Here is a 19,098-nt window from a genome sequence, read left to right on the forward strand (position 1 = left end):
GGCGGGCGGAGCGAGGTCCGCCACGCCCCTTGCTTGGCCCCGCCCCTCTCTCGCCGCTGTTCGCAGCTTGGCCGGTGTTGCTCTCCGGCGTTTGGCGTGCGCCGCTCTCCCTCCGCTTTAGCGGGTCAGAGCGAGGCGGGCGGAGCGAGATCCATCCCGCCCCTTGCTTGGCCCCGCCCCTCGCTTGGCCCCGCCCCTCGCTTGGCCCCGCCCCTCGCTTGGCCCCGCCATCCCGCCACAGTTCGCCGCTCGGCCTCCACCGCTCTCCATCCGCTTTAGCGGGTCAGAACGAGGTGGGCGGTGCGAGGTCGCTCCAATCCTAATCTCCCTCCCGTTTTAGGGCGAGAGGGTGGGGCGCTGGCTCTAGCGCGGGAACACCGGCGGCGGCGGCGGCGACTGCGGCGGGCAGTGAAAAAGTGTCCCGTCTTGGGTCTGCCGGACTGGGATCCTTTCTCTGCCTTCCCAGCTCCCCCCTCGAGGCAGGGCTGAGACCTGGAGAGCGAAGAAGAGCCGTGGTTTGTTTCGAAATGTATGTATGCATCGCCGCGGGCGGGCTGTGGGTTTGGGGATGGGCCGATTTGGGGTCTGCTTCCCCGATCCTGGGAAGAGTGCATGAGGGGAGTTGGCGGGAGGAGGGTCCTCACGCCCTGCAGGGCGCAGAAGGCCGACTACCATCATACTTGGCAAGGAGTCACGCGGGAGAGAGACCGTGCTGCGGCTTTCTGGCGGGATCAGCGTCTTCTAGGGCCTAAGTCTCCTTCCTCCCGAGGGCGGATTTTCCTGGAGAAGTCGGCCTTTTCCCTCGGTTTCCTCTGCTCGTTGCTGCGCGCCGTGGGTTGGGCCCCCTTGCCCTGCCTCCTCGCCCTCTTCCAGTCTTCGTCCCCGCGGGCGGGGGTGCGGGGTAGGAGAAGGCCGAGAGGGTCAATCTGGGCGGTGCATCCTGTGGTCCTTTTCTGGGGGCCCAAGAGTGAAAGCCCCGGGATTGGCAGGAGCCCCTGTCCCCTCCCTGGGCCAGGGTGACAGTGTTGCCGCGCGTGCCCTCTCCTAAAACCTGTGCATGTAACAATGTATCTTGGTGTTCTCTGTCATTATTAAAAGAACCCGCTGCCAAGAACTTGAGGGTCCCAGAGAGAATGAAGGTCATTACTTGTGAAATAGCATGGCACAACAAAGAACCGGTGTACAGCCTGGACTTCCAGCATGGCACCGATGGGAAAATTCATAGATTGGCTTCTTCAGGAGTAGACACAGCTGTGCGGGTAAGTTCCTTTCTTGCAGAAAATTTTTTTTAAAAGGTCAAATTATAGACCCCACTTTTAGCTGAACTCTCCAAGCTAATGATGGCAAAAACGATGTAGGAGTCTCAGATTAGGGAGCTGTTCTTCATCTATGGAAAGAGCGTTGACTGGGAAGTCAGGAGATCCTGGGTTCTGGTCCCAGATTGTTTCTGTAAAATGAAAAGGTCTTACTAATGATCTAGAAGGTCTTTTTTAATCTATATATTTACATAGCTCAAAATGACCAGCCAACAGAGGTTGAAAGAAAAACAAGGTTGCATTTCTTTTTCAGTCATGGTCTAGCAGTAACTTGGTACAGGTTATTTTAAAATTCTCAGATTTCAGTTTGTTCATTAGGGGACTAAGTTGTTTTAGGGATAAAGTAAATAGTTAAAGTATGATAAAGTAGGTAGAGAGTTGGACTTGAAATCAGAAAGATCTGACTTCAAATCATATCTCTGACACTGTGGGGAGGGGGAGAGTGGGTTGGGGACAAGTCATTTAACCTCATCTCATCAAATCAGATTTAAAAAAAAACTTTGGATAGTGCCTGGCACATAGTCGGTGCCATATACATACTTATTCCTTTCTACAACTTCATCTGTAGAATGCAGTTAATATAAACTCTCATGAGGTTGAGAGGATCAAGTGAAACGATGCTAAGCATTTTACTTTTTTGGTCTGGGCCTGTGATGTTGTTAGTTGCAGGGACCCCTTCCCTCAAATCATCCGCCTGCTCCAAAACTTTGTCTTAGAGACCTGGGAGCACAGATATCATATATCACAGGTGGGACTTGAACACAGGACTTCCTGTCTCTAAGACCAAATCTTATTTACTGCCTCACATTGCCAATTATTATTTTTATGTGACTAGTTAGAATTAGACTCTAGTTTGATTTCCTGGCTCTGTCAGTCTGAATGTATTATTTTGAGGATCAAGGGATATAATATTTATGAAAGTGCTTTTTAACCATAAACAATATAATGATCCCCACCTGCCCATCTTATCCAATTCTTGTCCTTGTTTTTCCCTAAATTCAACAGAAGAACTCTACCTGTGGTGGATACAGAGGGAGGGTCTCGCTTTTGACATTGCCTGAATACCCACGGAACATGTGCCCTAAACTATTTTTCTTATCACACCTCACACAATAAAAGCTTTTCTTATTCCAGAGGGGCCTTTATTTTGCACTTTTAAAGGGAAATTGTTTTGTTTCTGATGGTTGTTTCTGATATTGTTTGTATTAATGATGCTTTTTTTCTTTTTGGTAAACAGATCTGGAAAGTAGAAAAAGGACCAGATGGAAAAGCCATTGTAGAATTTTTGTCCAATCTTGCTCGCCATACCAAAGCAGTAAATGTTGTTCGGTTTTCTCCTAATGGCGAAATCTTAGCATCTGGGGGAGATGGTGAGTACTATTATATTTAGTTTATATTTCTAGAAGCTATATACTCAGGACTCAAGTAAAATGGTGAAATGTGAACTCTTGGCTTGGGAAATAGGTTTTTAAATTCAACAGCTCCATTTAGCAAATATAATGACATATATAATTAATAGGTGCTTATGACTTTGTAGTAGATGATGATGATAAAAAAATGAAAAATCACATAGTACTTCTCTTGAAAAAAGTTACAGTCTAATGGGGGCAGACGATATGTGCTAGAGTCCTTTTGGTTCCTTGGGATTTTAAATTGTCTGATCTTCTGATACAAGGTAGAATGTAATAGTAACCAAGGGGAGATCACTTTCATTTGGGAGGATCATGAACAACATGGCATCTGAGCTAGTTCTTAAAAGCAAAAAAAGATTTCTATAGACAGAGATAGGCATGTGTTTTCCAGGCATGGACCTGGTCTTTGTGAGTGCTTGGAAGTAGGAAGGATTAGGATAAGGTCAGCCAGGCAATCAGTAAACATTTATTAGGTGCCTACTGTGTGCCAGGTACAATGCTAAACACTGGGGATACAAATTGGAAAGTTAAAAGACAGTCCCTGCCTTCAAGGAGCTCACAGTCTAATGGGGAAGGCAAAACATAAGGCTAAGGGAAAGCATGGCCGGAATATAAAGAACACAAAATGGAGTATTATGAAATAAAACTGGAAAGGTTGATTGGCTCAAGATTGTAGATAGCATTAAATATCCTACCAGAGAGTTTATATAGGCAGTAGGGAGCCACTGCAAACTTTTTGGGCAGGACAATGACATGATAAAAAAAAATTTAAATTACATTAAAAAAGTGACCTAAGAAATATTGTGAAAGCTAGATGGAAGATGGGTGAGACTGAAAGCAAGGGGTAAGTTAGAAGGTTATTAAAGTAATTTAGAGGAGAATTAGTATGGGTATAATGAGGTTGAGTTAGTGTAGTAGCAGATAAGGGAGATATGATATAAGTAAAAGTGATCAGACTTGGCACCTAATTATAGGTATGTATTTCCAGGTGAGAGAAGAGTCAATGAAAACCGATGGTGAGGTTTTAAGCCCATTTTGAACCTTCAAACCAGTCATGTGCTTGTTTTTCCTGGGCCATCAAAAGACTGACATTTATAGCTGAAAGGATCAGACATATTTTGTAGTGGCTCTTTTCTCTTGACCTTGGAATGGGAAATAGATAATTGATTCTGCTTGTCATTCTTTTGAAATCTGTAGATATCCATTCTAAACAGTGAGAAAGTGATGAATACATATTGTTATTTTTTTTTTACATATTGTTATAGTAAGAATTAAATTCCTTGCCTTGGCAAGATAGAAATGGTTTAATATCCTTATCCCTTGAGTTAACCTTTCTCTATTTAGAATTCCTCTTGATAACAAATAGACTGATTTCTATTTTTTGTGTGTGCTCAATAGGGATGAAGAGTTGGAAGGAAAATTGAAAGTATTCTTATCTTCCATTTCCACTAAAGTTTCTAAAGGCTGTTTCCAAAATAAGTTATAATAATAATGTATGATAATGAATAATTGAAGTGCCTAGAGTGCTGGGGTTGGAAATCAGAGAGACTTAAGCTCATATCTTACCTCTGACATGATCTAGGCTGAGTGCCTTAACCTATGTGGGCCTCTTGACAACTTTCCAGGATTTCTATTGAGTCTAGGATACTGCCTGTTTTGTAAAGGGAGTTCACATTTTCAGAGTTCTCCATGGTGATGTAATCACAGATCTTTTTTGATGGAATCACAGAACATTTCAGGGAACAATAATATTTTCAGAAATAGTCAATAAAGTATGGTCTGTAATCAAATTTAATACCCTGCAGATGCTGCCATTTTGTTGTGGAAGGTTAATGATAACAAGGAGCCAGAACAAATTGCATTTCAGGATGAGGATGAGGCACAACTGAATAAAGAAAATTGGGCTGTCATTAAAACATTAAGGTAACTTACTATATATGACAGAGATATCTTTTTCAAGTTAAAATATCTTAATACAAAATTCAATTAAATTTGCTTGCTTTTTTAAGTTACAAATTTATTTTGATGTCGCTGACTGTAGCTATGTATGAATATGTGGTCTCTAATTCAGTAGAATTTTGTTTAAAGAAATCTCATTCTAATATACATAAAAACCAAAATAACTGTTTTAAAACAATTTATGTTTAAAAAACCACACTACTAAGATAACATCTAATATATTTCTGCCTCTAATTTGCATTCTAGAGGGCACTTAGAAGATGTGTATGATATTTGCTGGATGACTGATGGAAATTTAATGGCTTCTGCCTCTGTAGATAATACAGCTATCATATGGGATGTTGGTAAAGGTAACTGATAATTTCTTTTGGCATTTTTATCTTTGGAAAACATAAAGTCCATACTACATGGAAATTAAAAGCACTAAGCAAAAGAAAAACAAAAAACCTTCAGTGGATTTACTCAGGTGGTCAACTTTCCAAAGGTAGGGATAAAAATTTTTTCTACCTGAATCTAGCAGTTGAGTTTGGCAGTAGGTAGTGGGTTGGCCTCATTGTTTGGGCACCAGAATGCTTGGTGAGATTGCCAAGAACTCTACGTAACTGTCAGTGTTGAAGAGAATTCTTGGGTATCTAATAGGAGACATTCAAGGAGTGAGTCTTCTTCCCTGACGACAATGAGATCAGAAGAGTCTCATAGCAAAAATAGCTAGAAAAGTCAGTAAGGAATTTCTTTACACAAAATCTCTTGCCATACATGAATTTGACTTAGTGGTGTTGAAAAATTGATTCAGTTTGGCTAAGGTATTCTCCATTTCTCATAGCTCTAAGGAAAAAAAAAAGACTGGAGACACACTAATAGATGCCATAACCAAATTTTTTGCCAAACCTGGACAAAATATGTGCAATTTATAGTCTTTTGACTATATATTTTTTGAGAAAAGATAAATTGAAGTAGTATAGAATTGAAAGACAGGAGAAAAGTTCAGAGTTGTTAGGTGCAGCTGAAACATTCTGGTAACAAGTAACATATTAACAGGATATAGTCAAAAGCAAGGTTTCTCATGGTAAAATGGTCCAAGGTGGCAATGTCTAGTGTACCCATAGCCCTATGCAATAATGTCAAAAACTCTAGAAGCAAAACAAAGTAAGACGCACTGATTCCACACTGCGTTCAGGTTTGCTCAGTCTTGAGTTTTTCTTTGGTTGTGTAGAACAGAGAGCTCAAATATACCTCTTAAAACTAACCTTTACACAGCACTTTTTGGTCTCTTCACTACTGTTGGTTACTCTCACCCATCTCTAGTCATACTAGTACCATAATTCTTTGAGGAGTGGCAGTGGTCAACCTCTTTTCAGGAAAGTTGATTTTTCTAATGAATGGTACATTTATACAACCAGGTTCCATGAGTATTCCATGCCTGGGGCATCACTGGATAGCTGCTTAGTGGAGACCCATGAACCTTCTCATCATCTACTTTTAATCAGTAGACCTCTTCCCATCTACAGATATTCTGTCTGAATACATTCACCCAAGTTTAGGATGTTCTCACCCTTTCTTAATGTCCTTACCTTAGTGATATTTAACAATCAACTGCTAAATAACATACCCCTCCTACCAACTCCAGCCATCTACTCCATCTTCATCCATCTTAACCCTATATCGCATTCCAGACCTGCCTTCCAATGTGCCCTCCAAAACTTCTCATATATATTTTTTTTCCTTTGGAGGGGGGAAGGCAGGGCAATTGGGGTTAAGTGACTTGCCCTAAGTCACACAGCTAGTAAGTGTATCAGGTGTCTGAGGCCAGATTTGAACTCAGGTCCTCCTGACTCCAGGGCCAGTGCTCTATTCACTGCGCCACCTAGCTGCCCTCTCATCTATAATTAACAAAATTCTTTTCATTTCGACCTCTTCCTCTCTTGCTTTTCCCATCTTCTAGCATTCACTGAGACCTAACTCTCGTTGGACAATACTGCATCCCTGCTCCTCCTTTCCAGTACTGGTTGTACTTTAATACTTCCCAGCTCATTGGTCCTGGTAGAGGAGTTGGAAGGCTTCTTACCACCTTCAGACTTTCCCTCTACCACCTGTATCCAGCTACTTTTGAGACTCGCTCTATACAAATTTATTACCCAATCCAGATATTGGTGGCTATTATCTAGTGAACTCCAGGACATCTTCCTTTCTGAATTAGTTCAATGCCTCACTCACAGCCTTCTTTACCTTAACTCCTGCTTTTATATTAGGATACTTTAGCATATATTTTATGTTCCTTCAAATACCTTAACTTCCTATTTCTTCTAACTGAAAATGCTCTCTTCATAGCTACACATGATCTCTTAAATACCTAATCTAATGGCCTTTTCTCAGTCTTCTTCAATCTTAACCTCTCTGCAACTTTTGGCACTGTGACTATTTTTTCCTCCTGGATATTTTCTCCTCTTTGGGTTTTCTTGACACTTTTGTTCTGCTCTTCATCTGACTGCTCCTTCTCACCCTCCTTTGCTGGATCTTCATCCGTGTCATGCCCACTGCCCTGTACCCTCTTCTCTTTACTCTCTGTATTTTCTCAGTTGATGTTCTCAGCATCTCCCATGGGTTCAGCCATCATCTGTGAGAAGACAGTTCCCAGATCTATGCATCTAAGCTTGGTCTCTTTGCTGAGCTCTGATCCCATATCACTAACTGGCTAGTGGGCATTTCAAACAGAATGAGCTGGAGGTTTTTCACATTTAACATTTTCTTTCCCCTCTTCCCCTCCAGACCCATATATCTTCTGAACTCTTTTACTGTCACAGGCAGTCTTCTCACTCTGTCACTCTGCTTTGCAACTACTCCACTTCCTCAACTCCTTTCTCTCACTCACCAGTCAGTTCTTGCTGTTTCTGTCCGCAACCTCTTTGTATTCATCCCTTTCATATTTTGGTTCATACTTTCATTACTTCAGGACTAGAGTATTGTAATAGTCTCCTGAGTGGTGTCTCTGCTTCATCTTTTCCCACTGCAACCCATCCTCCACACAGCTGCTAAAGTAATCTTCCTGAAAGTCAGAACTGACCACGTCAATCCCCTGTTTGGTAAATCTCAGTGGTTCCCTGGAATCTCCACGATCAAACAAAATCTTTGGTTGTCATATGAAGTTCTTCCCAGTCTGTCTCCCTGTTGTCTTTCCAATATCCCCGTCTCTCCTCCCCTAAACACACTCAAAAATCCAACTGTACTGGCTAGCTTCCTGTTCTGGACGTATGTTGTACCATCTCCTGTCTCTGCCTTTCCCCCTTTCCTTTCTAGAATTTCTGCAATTTTCTTTCCTCACCTGCATCTCTTACCTTCTCCAGGAGGCTTTTCCTGGTCCCCTAACTCTTACTGCCTTCCACCCTTAAGGTTTCTGTTCTAGGCTACCTTGTAACTACTGTACTTTGTATCTTTTTTATTACCCATATATGCACATGTATCCCCCCAATTGTATGTAGGATCTTTGAGGTCAGGGACTGTTTTTGCTTTTTCTTTGTATCCCTAACACTTAGCACAATGCCTGGATGACTGAGGGGCTACTTACTGCGAAGGCACCAAAGTGAGATAGCAAGTATCATGTTTAAGGAATAGTAAATAGCCCAGTATGGCTGGGCCATAGAGTACATTTAGGGGAGTGATGTCTAAGAAGACTGTTCAATGCTTAATAAATGCTCACTGGTTGATTAATTGCACCATCATATCTCTCTTTAGAAATCAGATCATTGTTACTACAATTTAAAGAATTTCTTTTACCCCTCATCACTCCTGATTGCAGATTTGGCTTACCTACCTACGTAGTGGTTGATTTCATGACTAGAATAAACTCAAATAGTTTCACCCCCTTCCTCCACCCTTTTTTTAAAGGGTTCTTCTCTCCAATTACTATTATTTTTTAATATAAATCTTCTTTTTTTATTATGAACTCTTATAAATATTGATATTTCAATATACAAAAAAATCCCAGAAAAATGTATCTTAAACTAAAATTAATTTTATCTTGAACTTAACAAACAGAATAAGAAGGTTGTATACAAAGTGGCAAATCGCTATTATATACAGCTTGCTTTTCTAAGTTCAGCATGCACCTTTCAAAGCTGTTTTCCTTGTTTGTGCTTCTTCCTGTTCCCTGCTTAAAAAAAAAAGATGCCTCAAAAACCCTTTTTTCTTTCTTTGTTATTTTTTTTTGGGGGTGGGGGAGAGGTGAGCTACTCTCCCTACTTTCTTACTCCTTGGGGGAAAAAAGCCTTTGTTAGAAATATGCATTGTCAAATGAGACGAATTCCCACATTGATTTTGTCTGAAAATGTATGTTTTATTCTTCATCTTGAATCTCTGTCAAGAAGTAGTTGGCATGCTTTGTCATTAGTCTTCTAGTAGATGGTTATTGCATTGATTTTCTTTGTGATATCGTTATGATATACATTTTTCTCCAGGTTTCTATATACTTCATTCTGTATCAATTCATCTAGGTCTTTCTAAGATTATCTGAAATCATCCAATTTCATCATTTCTCGTGGTACTGTTATATATATCCATTGCATTGATATTCCATGATTTGTTTAGCCGTTTCCCAGTGGATGATCATCCCCTTAGTTTTAAGTTCTCTATTAAGAATTGATATAAATAATTTGGACATAAGAGTCCTTTTCTTTTTTCTTCCATCCCCTTGAGGTATAAACCTAGTAATACTATTTCTTGGTTAAAGGGTATGCACAGTTTAGTAACTTTGGAGGCATAGTTCCAAAAAGCTTTCCAGAATGACTGTATCCATTCACAGCTCCACCCATACGTGGTACATTAGGTTTCATCATCCTCAGTACTTACTACTCTTCCCCAGTGGAAGACTTTCCTTGTAACAAATCAGTATAGCCAAGTAAAACAAATCAACACAATGGCTGTATCTAAAAATGTATATTGCATTCTGTACCTTTTGTCCATTACTTTTTCCCAAGATGTCTTCCTGCTAATTAGGATAGCCTTCACAACTCTCTTCTCTTCCATAAATCTGTTTCCATTTCAACTAAGTACACCATGTCAACCTTCTATTCATCTGTCTGTCTAGTGTTTATGTACAACTTCATATAAATGTTGATATATTATTTGTGTTACAACTGTCTGTGACTGGTTGTAAACCTAAGTGTTAGAATTAGTGAGGCCAAGATTATATAAATTTGTTCCTTGTGGTGAAAACTAATTTTGCTGTTCTCCTTGGTCTGAGAGATGACTCCTAATTCAATTCATGCTTTTGGTCACCTGACTAGGATGAGACTATGGATGCGTCGACAGAAACCCATTACCATCAGTTACTAGAGAAAGAAATCATAGTACACACTGGGTAGTCAGTACTGTTATATTTGTATGTAAAGAATTATATATGCAAAAAAATTCATAAATCAGGGTTTAGGTTATACTTGTTTTGTGAATGATAATTTTTTTTAGATTCTCTGTGCCTGTATTTAGGTATCAGTACATGAAAATGTTAACTGAGTATATAAACTGTTGTGGAATCCAAGGTATGATGGAAATGGGACATGTTGGTTAAAATAAATAAACGGTTATGTTTAGCAGTAGAACTTGAAATAAATCTTAAATAACCTTTGTTCTTTTTCTTCCCTAAATATCTTTAGAGGAAATTATATTTATACATAGAATTCAGTTGCCATATAAACTCACATATTATTGAATGCTATTCTGTTTCCTTTGCTACCTCAGGAAAGTGTGTGTGTGTGTGTGTGTGTGTGTGTGTGTGTGTGTGTGTTTAAAAACACCCTATATATCTAAAATTTGTGATTTTGTGTGGAATGCCTGACATGGATTTTCTTCTCCACTTCCTTCCGTCTCATACTCACACAGACACAAAAGGTAATATGTGGAACTGGGCATGGGCAGTCTTTTTCTCTGGGCTGGTTCACTCATCCCAACTTGTCTTCATACTGGCAAGCCTGGGTTCCCAGAGAAAGACTATTCCCATGTGACTGCACTTCAAACTCAAGGTCTTACCGATAACCCTGTTGTGGGGGGTAGGGGGAGCAGGAGGGTGGGATATATTCCTCTACTTGTCACTGTGGGACTTGAACCTCCACCAGTATTTTTCCCATTTACATAAAACAAGTCATGATAATGACATCATTAAATCCTAAACAAAACATTTACTTAAGGTAAAATCAATAATATTCGATACATCATGATTATTTTATAAAGCAATGTGGAAATAAAAACTACATCACAGTTACCTCATAAACCTGGGTCACATTCTCCCAACAATGGATACAGTATCTGTGGGGGAGAGTGGGTACATATTTATAGAAACGTATCCAGGAGATGTATGAATGAGGACATTACATGTTCTTGGGGCGGCAGAGAATTCTGCTTCAGGCCTTGATGTCCTTGAAGCTGTTTCTCGGCTAACTGGCCCCCTTCTGGTCCTCGCTGCTCTTGCTGGGTAAACCTCTTCACCTCTGGAACTGATGAAGTAGTGACAAAATCTTTTACCTGGCAGTTACCTTTAAAAGGGTCCTGAGGTAGTTACACTATCATGATAATAAACAATTCCTTTAAGCTAGTGAACTGCCAAGCTAACTTTCTGAGTAATGCAGACAAGCCCTCCCACCTTTTCACTCAGTGAGATGCAGGTTTGTCTAATCAGCTTCAACCTATATTTACAGCAAAGCAACAGCAATACCTGACTTCCAGCTAGAGGGAGCAGCACAAATTAACCAGAGGCTTCTGAGAAGTCTCACCTTTCAGTCTGTAGACAGGGCGATAGCTGAAATTGCGGCCAACTTCAGCTCTTCCAATTCAAAGGCTCGTGACCTTCAGCCAGTCCCCAGAATGAGACTTAGCTTCAAGTTAACAGCCCCCAAGTACCACAGCTCGAGCCTGTTTGTCCACTGCTATCCTGCTACTTGTCTTCTCACTCAGTTTCTGCCTTTACGTCTGTCCCTTCCTCCAGCTGGGCTTTTCAGTGCACTTAGTGGCTCAAGTCTGAGCCTCCTGGTGCTCCGTGACACATCCTTCCTTTAAAAGGAAAACCTCATGAAATGGCCTTTCTATTAGTTATGAAGCCGAGAGTCTTTACTGAATCATCTCATCATCTCCAAACAGTTGTTTGATTTACCACCTTGTGACTTTAACCTTTCAATCTCTAAAAAAAGTTATGTGCAAGTGAATGAGCTACAGTGCCCATAGCCTCAGCCAGTTCTGTGTCTTCAAACAGATCCTTTTCTCTATTTGGTCCTCCTAGCAATGCTTTTAATGGAAAAAACTGTTTCTTCATACTAGAATTTTATCAGTTTTCCATAAACAAATGTTCCTTTTTCTGCCTCTTTTTGCTATTAAACTCTCCATATACCCATCATATCTTTCCAAGTTAATTTAATTTGTTTTTTTTATACAGAAACTCCTTTTCTGCTTCAAAAGTTCATTTTCTTCCTTTTTCAGTGATCAAAAGTCACATATGAAAGGGGTAATTCCTTAGATGCAGTATTTTGAATAAATGAAGTATTTCTCTCTCAATTTCCTATTGGAATTTAGGCAGAAAGAATTCTGTCACAATTCTGTCAAGTATTATCAGAAGAGGCATGTGTTTGTACATTGTATTATACTTACAGCTTGCTTTACAATGAAAATAATTATTTGGTATTCTTCTGGACCTGTTATTTCATTGGATATGTAGCTCACGGTAGGAAATTTCTTCTACCAATGCAGATCAATTTCTTTTCTTTGTTTAGTATCTAGTGAAAAGAATTGTGCTATGTGACAGGGAAGAGATATGGAGGGGAGAGGTGTTACAAAAATAAGCAAGGCATGGTCCCTGCCCTCAAAAGTCTTGCATTCTAATTGGAGGAAAATATGTAAACACAAGAAATTAAATAATACAAGACATAAACATAATAAATATCACAGCCAGAAGAACATGGTTAGTTTTCAAGTGAACACTGCAAGGTGAATATTACTTAGTAATTTACGTCATTTAAACTTGAATAGAGGGTTTATATTATTTGGTGTGCTTTTCTAGGACAAAAAGTTTCCATATTTAATGAGCACAAGAGTTATGTACAAGGAGTCACCTGGGATCCCTTGGGTCAATATATTGCTACGCTGAGCTGTGACAGGTGAGTCAGTGCTTTAGGAACTATCTCTTTCTGCACTTTCTTGAAATTGTAGTGACATTTAATGTTGGTTATTTTTTAGTGACAGCCATATGCAATAAATTTGAGTGTTAATAGCTATATTTTAACCAGTATTAATCTTTTATAACTGTAATACTTCTATCATTTTACCTTTTTCTCCTATTTTAGATTTTCTAAATAATCAAATGACTAATATTTTCCTCTGGTAGAACAAGCATTCATTATAAAACATCTACTAGAAGACATTGTACATAACAGGTGCTCAGTAAATATTTGTTGAATGACTTAAGCAGGTGCAGATTCCTAATTTTCTTTAAATATGTTTGAATATCATGGTAAAGGACATTTTAAAATAGGGAGTTATAAAATAGGGTCTTTTTGGAGCGATTCTAACATTTTCCTTTTTTTTTTTAATATTCAGTCATCTTATGATTTCATTGTTTTGTATACTCCTTCCACTGATAAAGATCAGAATCCATTTATGCCTTCTCAACGTATTCATATCCTCCTGTAAACAGTCTGGAAGTTTAGCCTGTAGACTTTGAGAATCTTCCTTTAGATCTTTTGACATTTTTTTGGATATCATGATATATGTGGATTCTTTATTGATTAGAAATGTAATACTTATAATTAGTGACAAACATGCAAAATAAAAATAGAAATCTTGCATAAAACTTTTAGCATATAGGAAAGAATAATCATGTAAAGTAATGAACAATAAACAAAAATATTTTTTCTCTTCGGCCCCTTTCAAATCAACCTGAAGTACTTGTTGTAAAGATGAAATGAGATTATAATTTTAAAGTGTTTAGTACAGTGCCTGGCACATAGAAAGTACTACATAAAAAATAACTACTAACTGCTACTACGTTTTTGTTTATTTGTTTGTTTAATGTAGTCAACAATGAATATATTATTCTAGTCCTGTATTTCTTTTCTGTCACCTCACAGAAGTTCTTCCATATTTACTTTTATGTTTTTCATTTCTGTTTCTTATTTATATAAGAGTAACATTAACATAATAACATTAACAATATACCACTAATATTATGTAATATTGATGTACCAGAACTTATTTAACCATCTTTCAGTTTTTAGATTTGTTGGTTAATTCCAGTTTTTTACTTTCCTTTATGTAAAAACATCCTGTACATTTTAAAGTATTCCAAATAAATCAGCTTTGAATATTTTTATAAAACTAGATCCCTATTTCCCCAGTATATTGTATTTTAAAGATAAATTCAGTAAACAGTGGATCAAAAGATATGATCAATTTTGTGACATATTGTATATTGCCATGTTATTCTCCAGAATGTTTATACCAGCCAACCATCTCCTCTATATAATGCCTGTTTCCTTCCAATTCTGCAGACATTGAATTTTATCACTTTTTGCTAATTTTGCCATTCTTAATCACCTTAATGGTTATCAGGTCCAACTCTTTTATTTTCTAAATGAGAAAATGGAGTCCCAAGGAGATTAAGTGACACCCAGGATAATATATCAGATTTAGAGTTTGTGGTGGAATTTGAACAAAGATCTTCGGACTCCAAGTCCAGTACCCTAGCCACTATGTGACTCTGGCTCTCATACATTTCTTCAGATTTTTCATATCTTAATGCACTATAATATATAAATATGTCACCTCTTTTTTCAGTCATTCCTCAATTGATAGGCACCCATTTTCTGTCCATTTCTTTGCTGCCACAGAGTATGGCTATGAACATTTTGGTATAGATTGTATCTTTTATTTTTCTCTTTGATCTCCTTAGTGTATATATATATATATATATTTTTTTTTTTTAGGTTTTTTTTAAATTTTTTTTTAAATTTATTTATTTAACATATTTGGTTTTCAGCATTGATTTTCACAACAGTTTGAATTACAGATTTTCTCCCCATTTCTACCCTCCCCCCCACTCCAAGATGGCATATATTCTGGTTGCCCTGTTCCCCAGTCAGCCCTCCCCTCTATCACCCCCCTCCCCTCTCATCCCCTTTTCCCTTCCTTTCTTGTAGGGCAAGATAAATTTCTACGCCCCATTGCCTGTGTATCTTATTTTTTAGTTGCATGCAAAAACTTTTTTTTTGTTTTTGAACATCTGTTTTTAAAACTTTGAGTTCCAAATTCTCTCCCCTCTTCCCTTCCCACCCACCCTCCCTAAGAAGTTGAGCAATTCAACCTAGGCCACACATGTATCATTATGTATAACCCTTCCACAATGCTCATGTTGTGAAAGGCTAACTACATTTTGCTCCTTCCCAACCCATCCCGCTTTATTGAATTTTCTCCCTTGACCCACTGTCCCCTTTCCAAAGTGTTTGTTTTGATTACCTCCACCCCCATCTGCCCTCCCCTCCATCATCCCCCCCCCTTTTATTTTTTTTTATCTTCTTCCCTCTTCTTTCCTGTGGGGTAAGATACCCAACTGAGTATGTATGGTATTCCCTCCTCAGGCCGAATCTGATGAGAGCAAGGTTCACTCATTCCCCCCTCACCTGCCCTCTCCCCTCCTCCCACAGAACTGCTTCCTCTTGCCACCTTTATGCGAGATAATCCACCCCATTCTATCTCTCCCTATCTCCCTCTCTCAGTATGTTGCTCTCTCATCCCTTAATTTCATTTTATTTCTTTTACATATCTTCCCTTCATCTTCAACTCACCCTGTCTGTTCTCTCTCTTTTACATATATATATATATATATATGTATGTATGTATGTATATACACATATAAAAGCACACATATATACCTACATACACATGCATACATATACACATAGGTACATACATACATACACATGCACTTATATATATACATAAACATATATATATATGCATATTCCCTTCAACTACCCTAATACTGAGGTCTCATGAATCATACACATCATCTTTCCATGTAGGAATGTAAACAAAACAGTTCAACTTTAGTAAGTCCCTTGCAATTTCCGTTTCTTGATTACCTGTTCATGCTTCTCTTGATTCTTGTGTTTGAAAGTCAAATTTTCTATTCAGTTCTGGTCTTTTCACTGAGAAAGCTTGAAAGTCCTCTATTTTATTGAAAGTCCATATTTTGCCTTGGAGCATGATACTCAGTTTTGCTGGGTAGGTGATTCTAGGTTTTAATCCTAGCTCCATTGACCTCCGGAATATCGCATTCCAAGCCCTTCGATCTCTTAATGTAGAAGCTGCCAGATCTTGGGTTATTCTGATTAGGTTTCCACAATACTCAAATAGTTTCTTTCTGGCTGCTTGCAGTATTTTCTCCTTGATCTGGGAGCTCTGGAATTTGGTGACAATATTCCTAGGAGATTTCTTTTTGGGATCTATTTGAGGAGGCGATCGATGGATTCTTTCAATTTCTATTTTGCCCTGTGGCTCTAGAATATCAGGGCAGTTCTCCTTGATAATTTCTTGAAAGATGGTATCTAGGCTCTTTTTTTGATCATGGCTTTCAGGTAGTCCAATAATTTTTAAATTATCTCTCCTGGATCTATTTTCCAGGTCAGTGGTTTTTCCAAAGAGATATTTGACATTGTCTTCCATTTTTTCATTCCTTTGGTTCTGTTTTATAATATCCTGATTTCTCATAAAGTCACTAGCTTCCACTTGCTCCAATCTAATTTTTAAAGTAGTATTTTCTTCAGTGGTCTTTTGGACCTCCTTTTCCATTTGGCTAATTCTGCCTTTCAAGGCATTCTTCTCCTCATTGGCTTTTTGGAGCTCTTTTGCCATTTGAGTTAGTCTGTTTTTTAAGGTGTTGTTTTCTTCAGTGTATTTTTTGGTATTTTTTGGGGTCTCCTTTAGCAAGTCATTGACTTGTTTTTCATGGTTTTCTCGCATCCTTCTCATTTCTCTTCCTAATTTTTCCTCTACTTCTCTAACTTGCTTTTCCAACTCCTTTTTGAGCTCTTCCATGGCCTGGGACCAGTTCCTGTTTTTCTTGGAGGTTTCTGTTGTAGGCTCTTTGACTTTATTAATTTCTTCTGTCTGTATGTTTTGGTCTTCTTTGTCATCAAAGAAAGAATGCAAAGTCTGAGACTGAATCTGGGTGTGTTTTCGCTGCCTGGCCATATTCCCAGCCAACTAACTTGACCCTTGATATTTTCAGTGGGGTACGACTGCTTGTAGATTACAGAGTTCTATGTTCCACGTTTGGGGGGGGGAGGTGCCAGCTCTGCCACACCAGCACTGCTCCTTCCCCAACCTGAACTGGGCTTAGATCTTCGGCAGGCTGTGCACCCCTGCTCTGATCCACCACTTAATTCCTCCCACCAGGTGGGCCTGGAGCCGGAAGTAACAACAGCTGTAGCTGCCCCACCTCCGCTGCCCCCGGGGCTGGAAGCGGAACCTCAAACTCCTTCCACTCCCACAGCTTTTCCCACTAACCTTCTCAGCAGTCTTTGGTGTTTGTGGGTTGAGAAGTCTCGTAACTGCCACAGCTCACTGAATCAGGGCGCTAGGGCCCCCTCCGCTCGGCTTCTGGTCTGGGTGGTCCACGCCGCTCAGGCTGGGCTCTGCTCCACTCCGTTCCCAGCTCCCAGCTCCCAGCTCCGAGCTCTGTGTGGGATAGACCTCACCCAGAGACCATCCAGGCTGTCCTGGGCTGGAGCCCTACTTCCCTCTGCTGTTTTGTGGGTTCAGCCGTTCTATAATTGGTTCAGAGCCAAGTTTTTGGAGGGTCTCCGTACGGAGCTCACCTTATTCCCTGCTTACCAGCCGCCATCTTGGCTCCCTTCTCCAGAGTTTCAGAAACCTCTCCTTAGTATATATATGTAGCTAGTACTGGGATTGCTGAGTCAAGGGATATAAACAGTTTAATTAATTTTTGTGCTTAATTCCAAATTGATACTTGGTATGGTTAGGCCAATTCAAAGTTCCACAAACAGTGTATTCCTGCCGCCCCTTTTATCTTTGCTCCCCAGTGATTTTAAAAGAATGATGTTTATTAAATACCTCTCATATATTGTTGTTGTTCAGTTGTTCCTCATTCATGTCTGACTCTTCATGACCCCCTGTAGGATTTTCTTGACAAAGATACTGCAGCGGTTTGCCATTTCCTTCTCCAACTCATTTTATAGATGAGGAAACTGAGGTAAACAAGTCTGGCCATGTCATTCCCCTACTCAATAAACTCCAGTGATTCTCTGTTGTCTCCAGGATCAAATAGAAGTGCTCTGTTTGGCATTCAATGCCCATCATAATCTAGCCTTCTCCTACATTTCTAGTTTTTTTACAACTTACTCCTTGCCATATACTCTTTGATCCAGTGACATTGGCCTTCCTGGCTTATTCCAAGAACAAGACACTCCATCTCTTAGCTCTGGGCATTTTCTCTGGCTATCTTCCTTGCCTGACATGGTTCTTCATCTCTGCCCAATTGTCTTCCTTTAAGTTCCAACTAAAATTCCATTTTTCATAATTTCTTAAGGCACAATAATATTATATTCATGTGCCACAATTGTTCATCCATTCTCCATTTGTTGAGCAGCTCTTTAGCTTGTACTTTTCTTTTTTCTTCTTTTCTTTTCTTCTAATTCCCCTTTCTGGATCAGGAAGTTTGTTTTGCTTATCAGTATTTTCTTCCTAGTATTATCCTCCTTCTTAACCTTTCCTTCCTATCTCCATCTATTTTTCTTGCTGTTAGGAATACCTTTCTTATTATCTGTGGTCTTTTATGCTGTTATCATTCTATACTAGTTTCTCATTGGATTTCTTGATCATTATCAGTTTTTAGGGCTTTGCTATAGTAGGTACGTGGGAGCTAGACTATATAATTCTGTTCAGGCAGCCTTCTTTTCTGGAAGTCTGTATTGAACTTTTTATTCTTAAAGACCATACCTTAGCTGGGTATGGTAGCTCATGCCTGGTAAAGGCATGCTGGTAAAGGCTGCGACTGGTAGAATCCCTTGAGTTCCAGAGTTCTGAGCTTCAGTGGGGCCAAAGCAGCTCTGGTGAATACCCTAAGTCTGGCACAAAGATGGTGAACCACCAGGGCTGCCTAAAAAGGAATGAATCAGCCCCTGTCAGAAAAATGTAGCAGGTTAAAACTTCCATGTTAATCATTGTTGGGACTGGGCCCTTAATGGCCGCTGCACTTCCAACTTGGGCAAGATAGAAGACCCACTTCTCCCCCTTTCACCCCTCTCCCAATGCCTTGAAATCAGAAGAAAACTTTTCATACACATGAGAGAGGCAAAGATTATGGAGGTGGGGACTAATAGGCTAAGAGTGGAAGATAGCACCTCTGACCTAGAGGTGTC

At 39.5% G+C, this 19,098-nt stretch overlaps 1 protein-coding gene across 1 annotated transcript in view; it reads left to right on the plus strand.

Annotated features, from left to right (window-relative positions):
* Positions 1–1,104: 1,104 nt before the first annotated feature.
* CHAF1B (chromatin assembly factor 1 subunit B) overlaps positions 1,105–19,098 on the plus strand; it is a 40,072-nt gene continuing 22,078 nt past the window's right edge. Inside the window, exons 1-5 of the mRNA XM_036745970.1 lie at positions 1,105–1,259; positions 2,554–2,686; positions 4,534–4,651; positions 4,934–5,037; positions 12,723–12,819. Of these exons, the coding sequence (XP_036601865.1) occupies positions 1,134–1,259; positions 2,554–2,686; positions 4,534–4,651; positions 4,934–5,037; positions 12,723–12,819 (578 nt within the window). The 5' untranslated portion in view covers positions 1,105–1,133. The remainder of the gene's footprint in view (positions 1,260–2,553; positions 2,687–4,533; positions 4,652–4,933; positions 5,038–12,722; positions 12,820–19,098) is intronic.

Source organism: Trichosurus vulpecula, chromosome 2 (genome assembly GCF_011100635.1).
Source record: "Trichosurus vulpecula isolate mTriVul1 chromosome 2, mTriVul1.pri, whole genome shotgun sequence".
In the NCBI taxonomy this organism is placed as follows: domain Eukaryota; kingdom Metazoa; phylum Chordata; class Mammalia; order Diprotodontia; family Phalangeridae; genus Trichosurus; species Trichosurus vulpecula.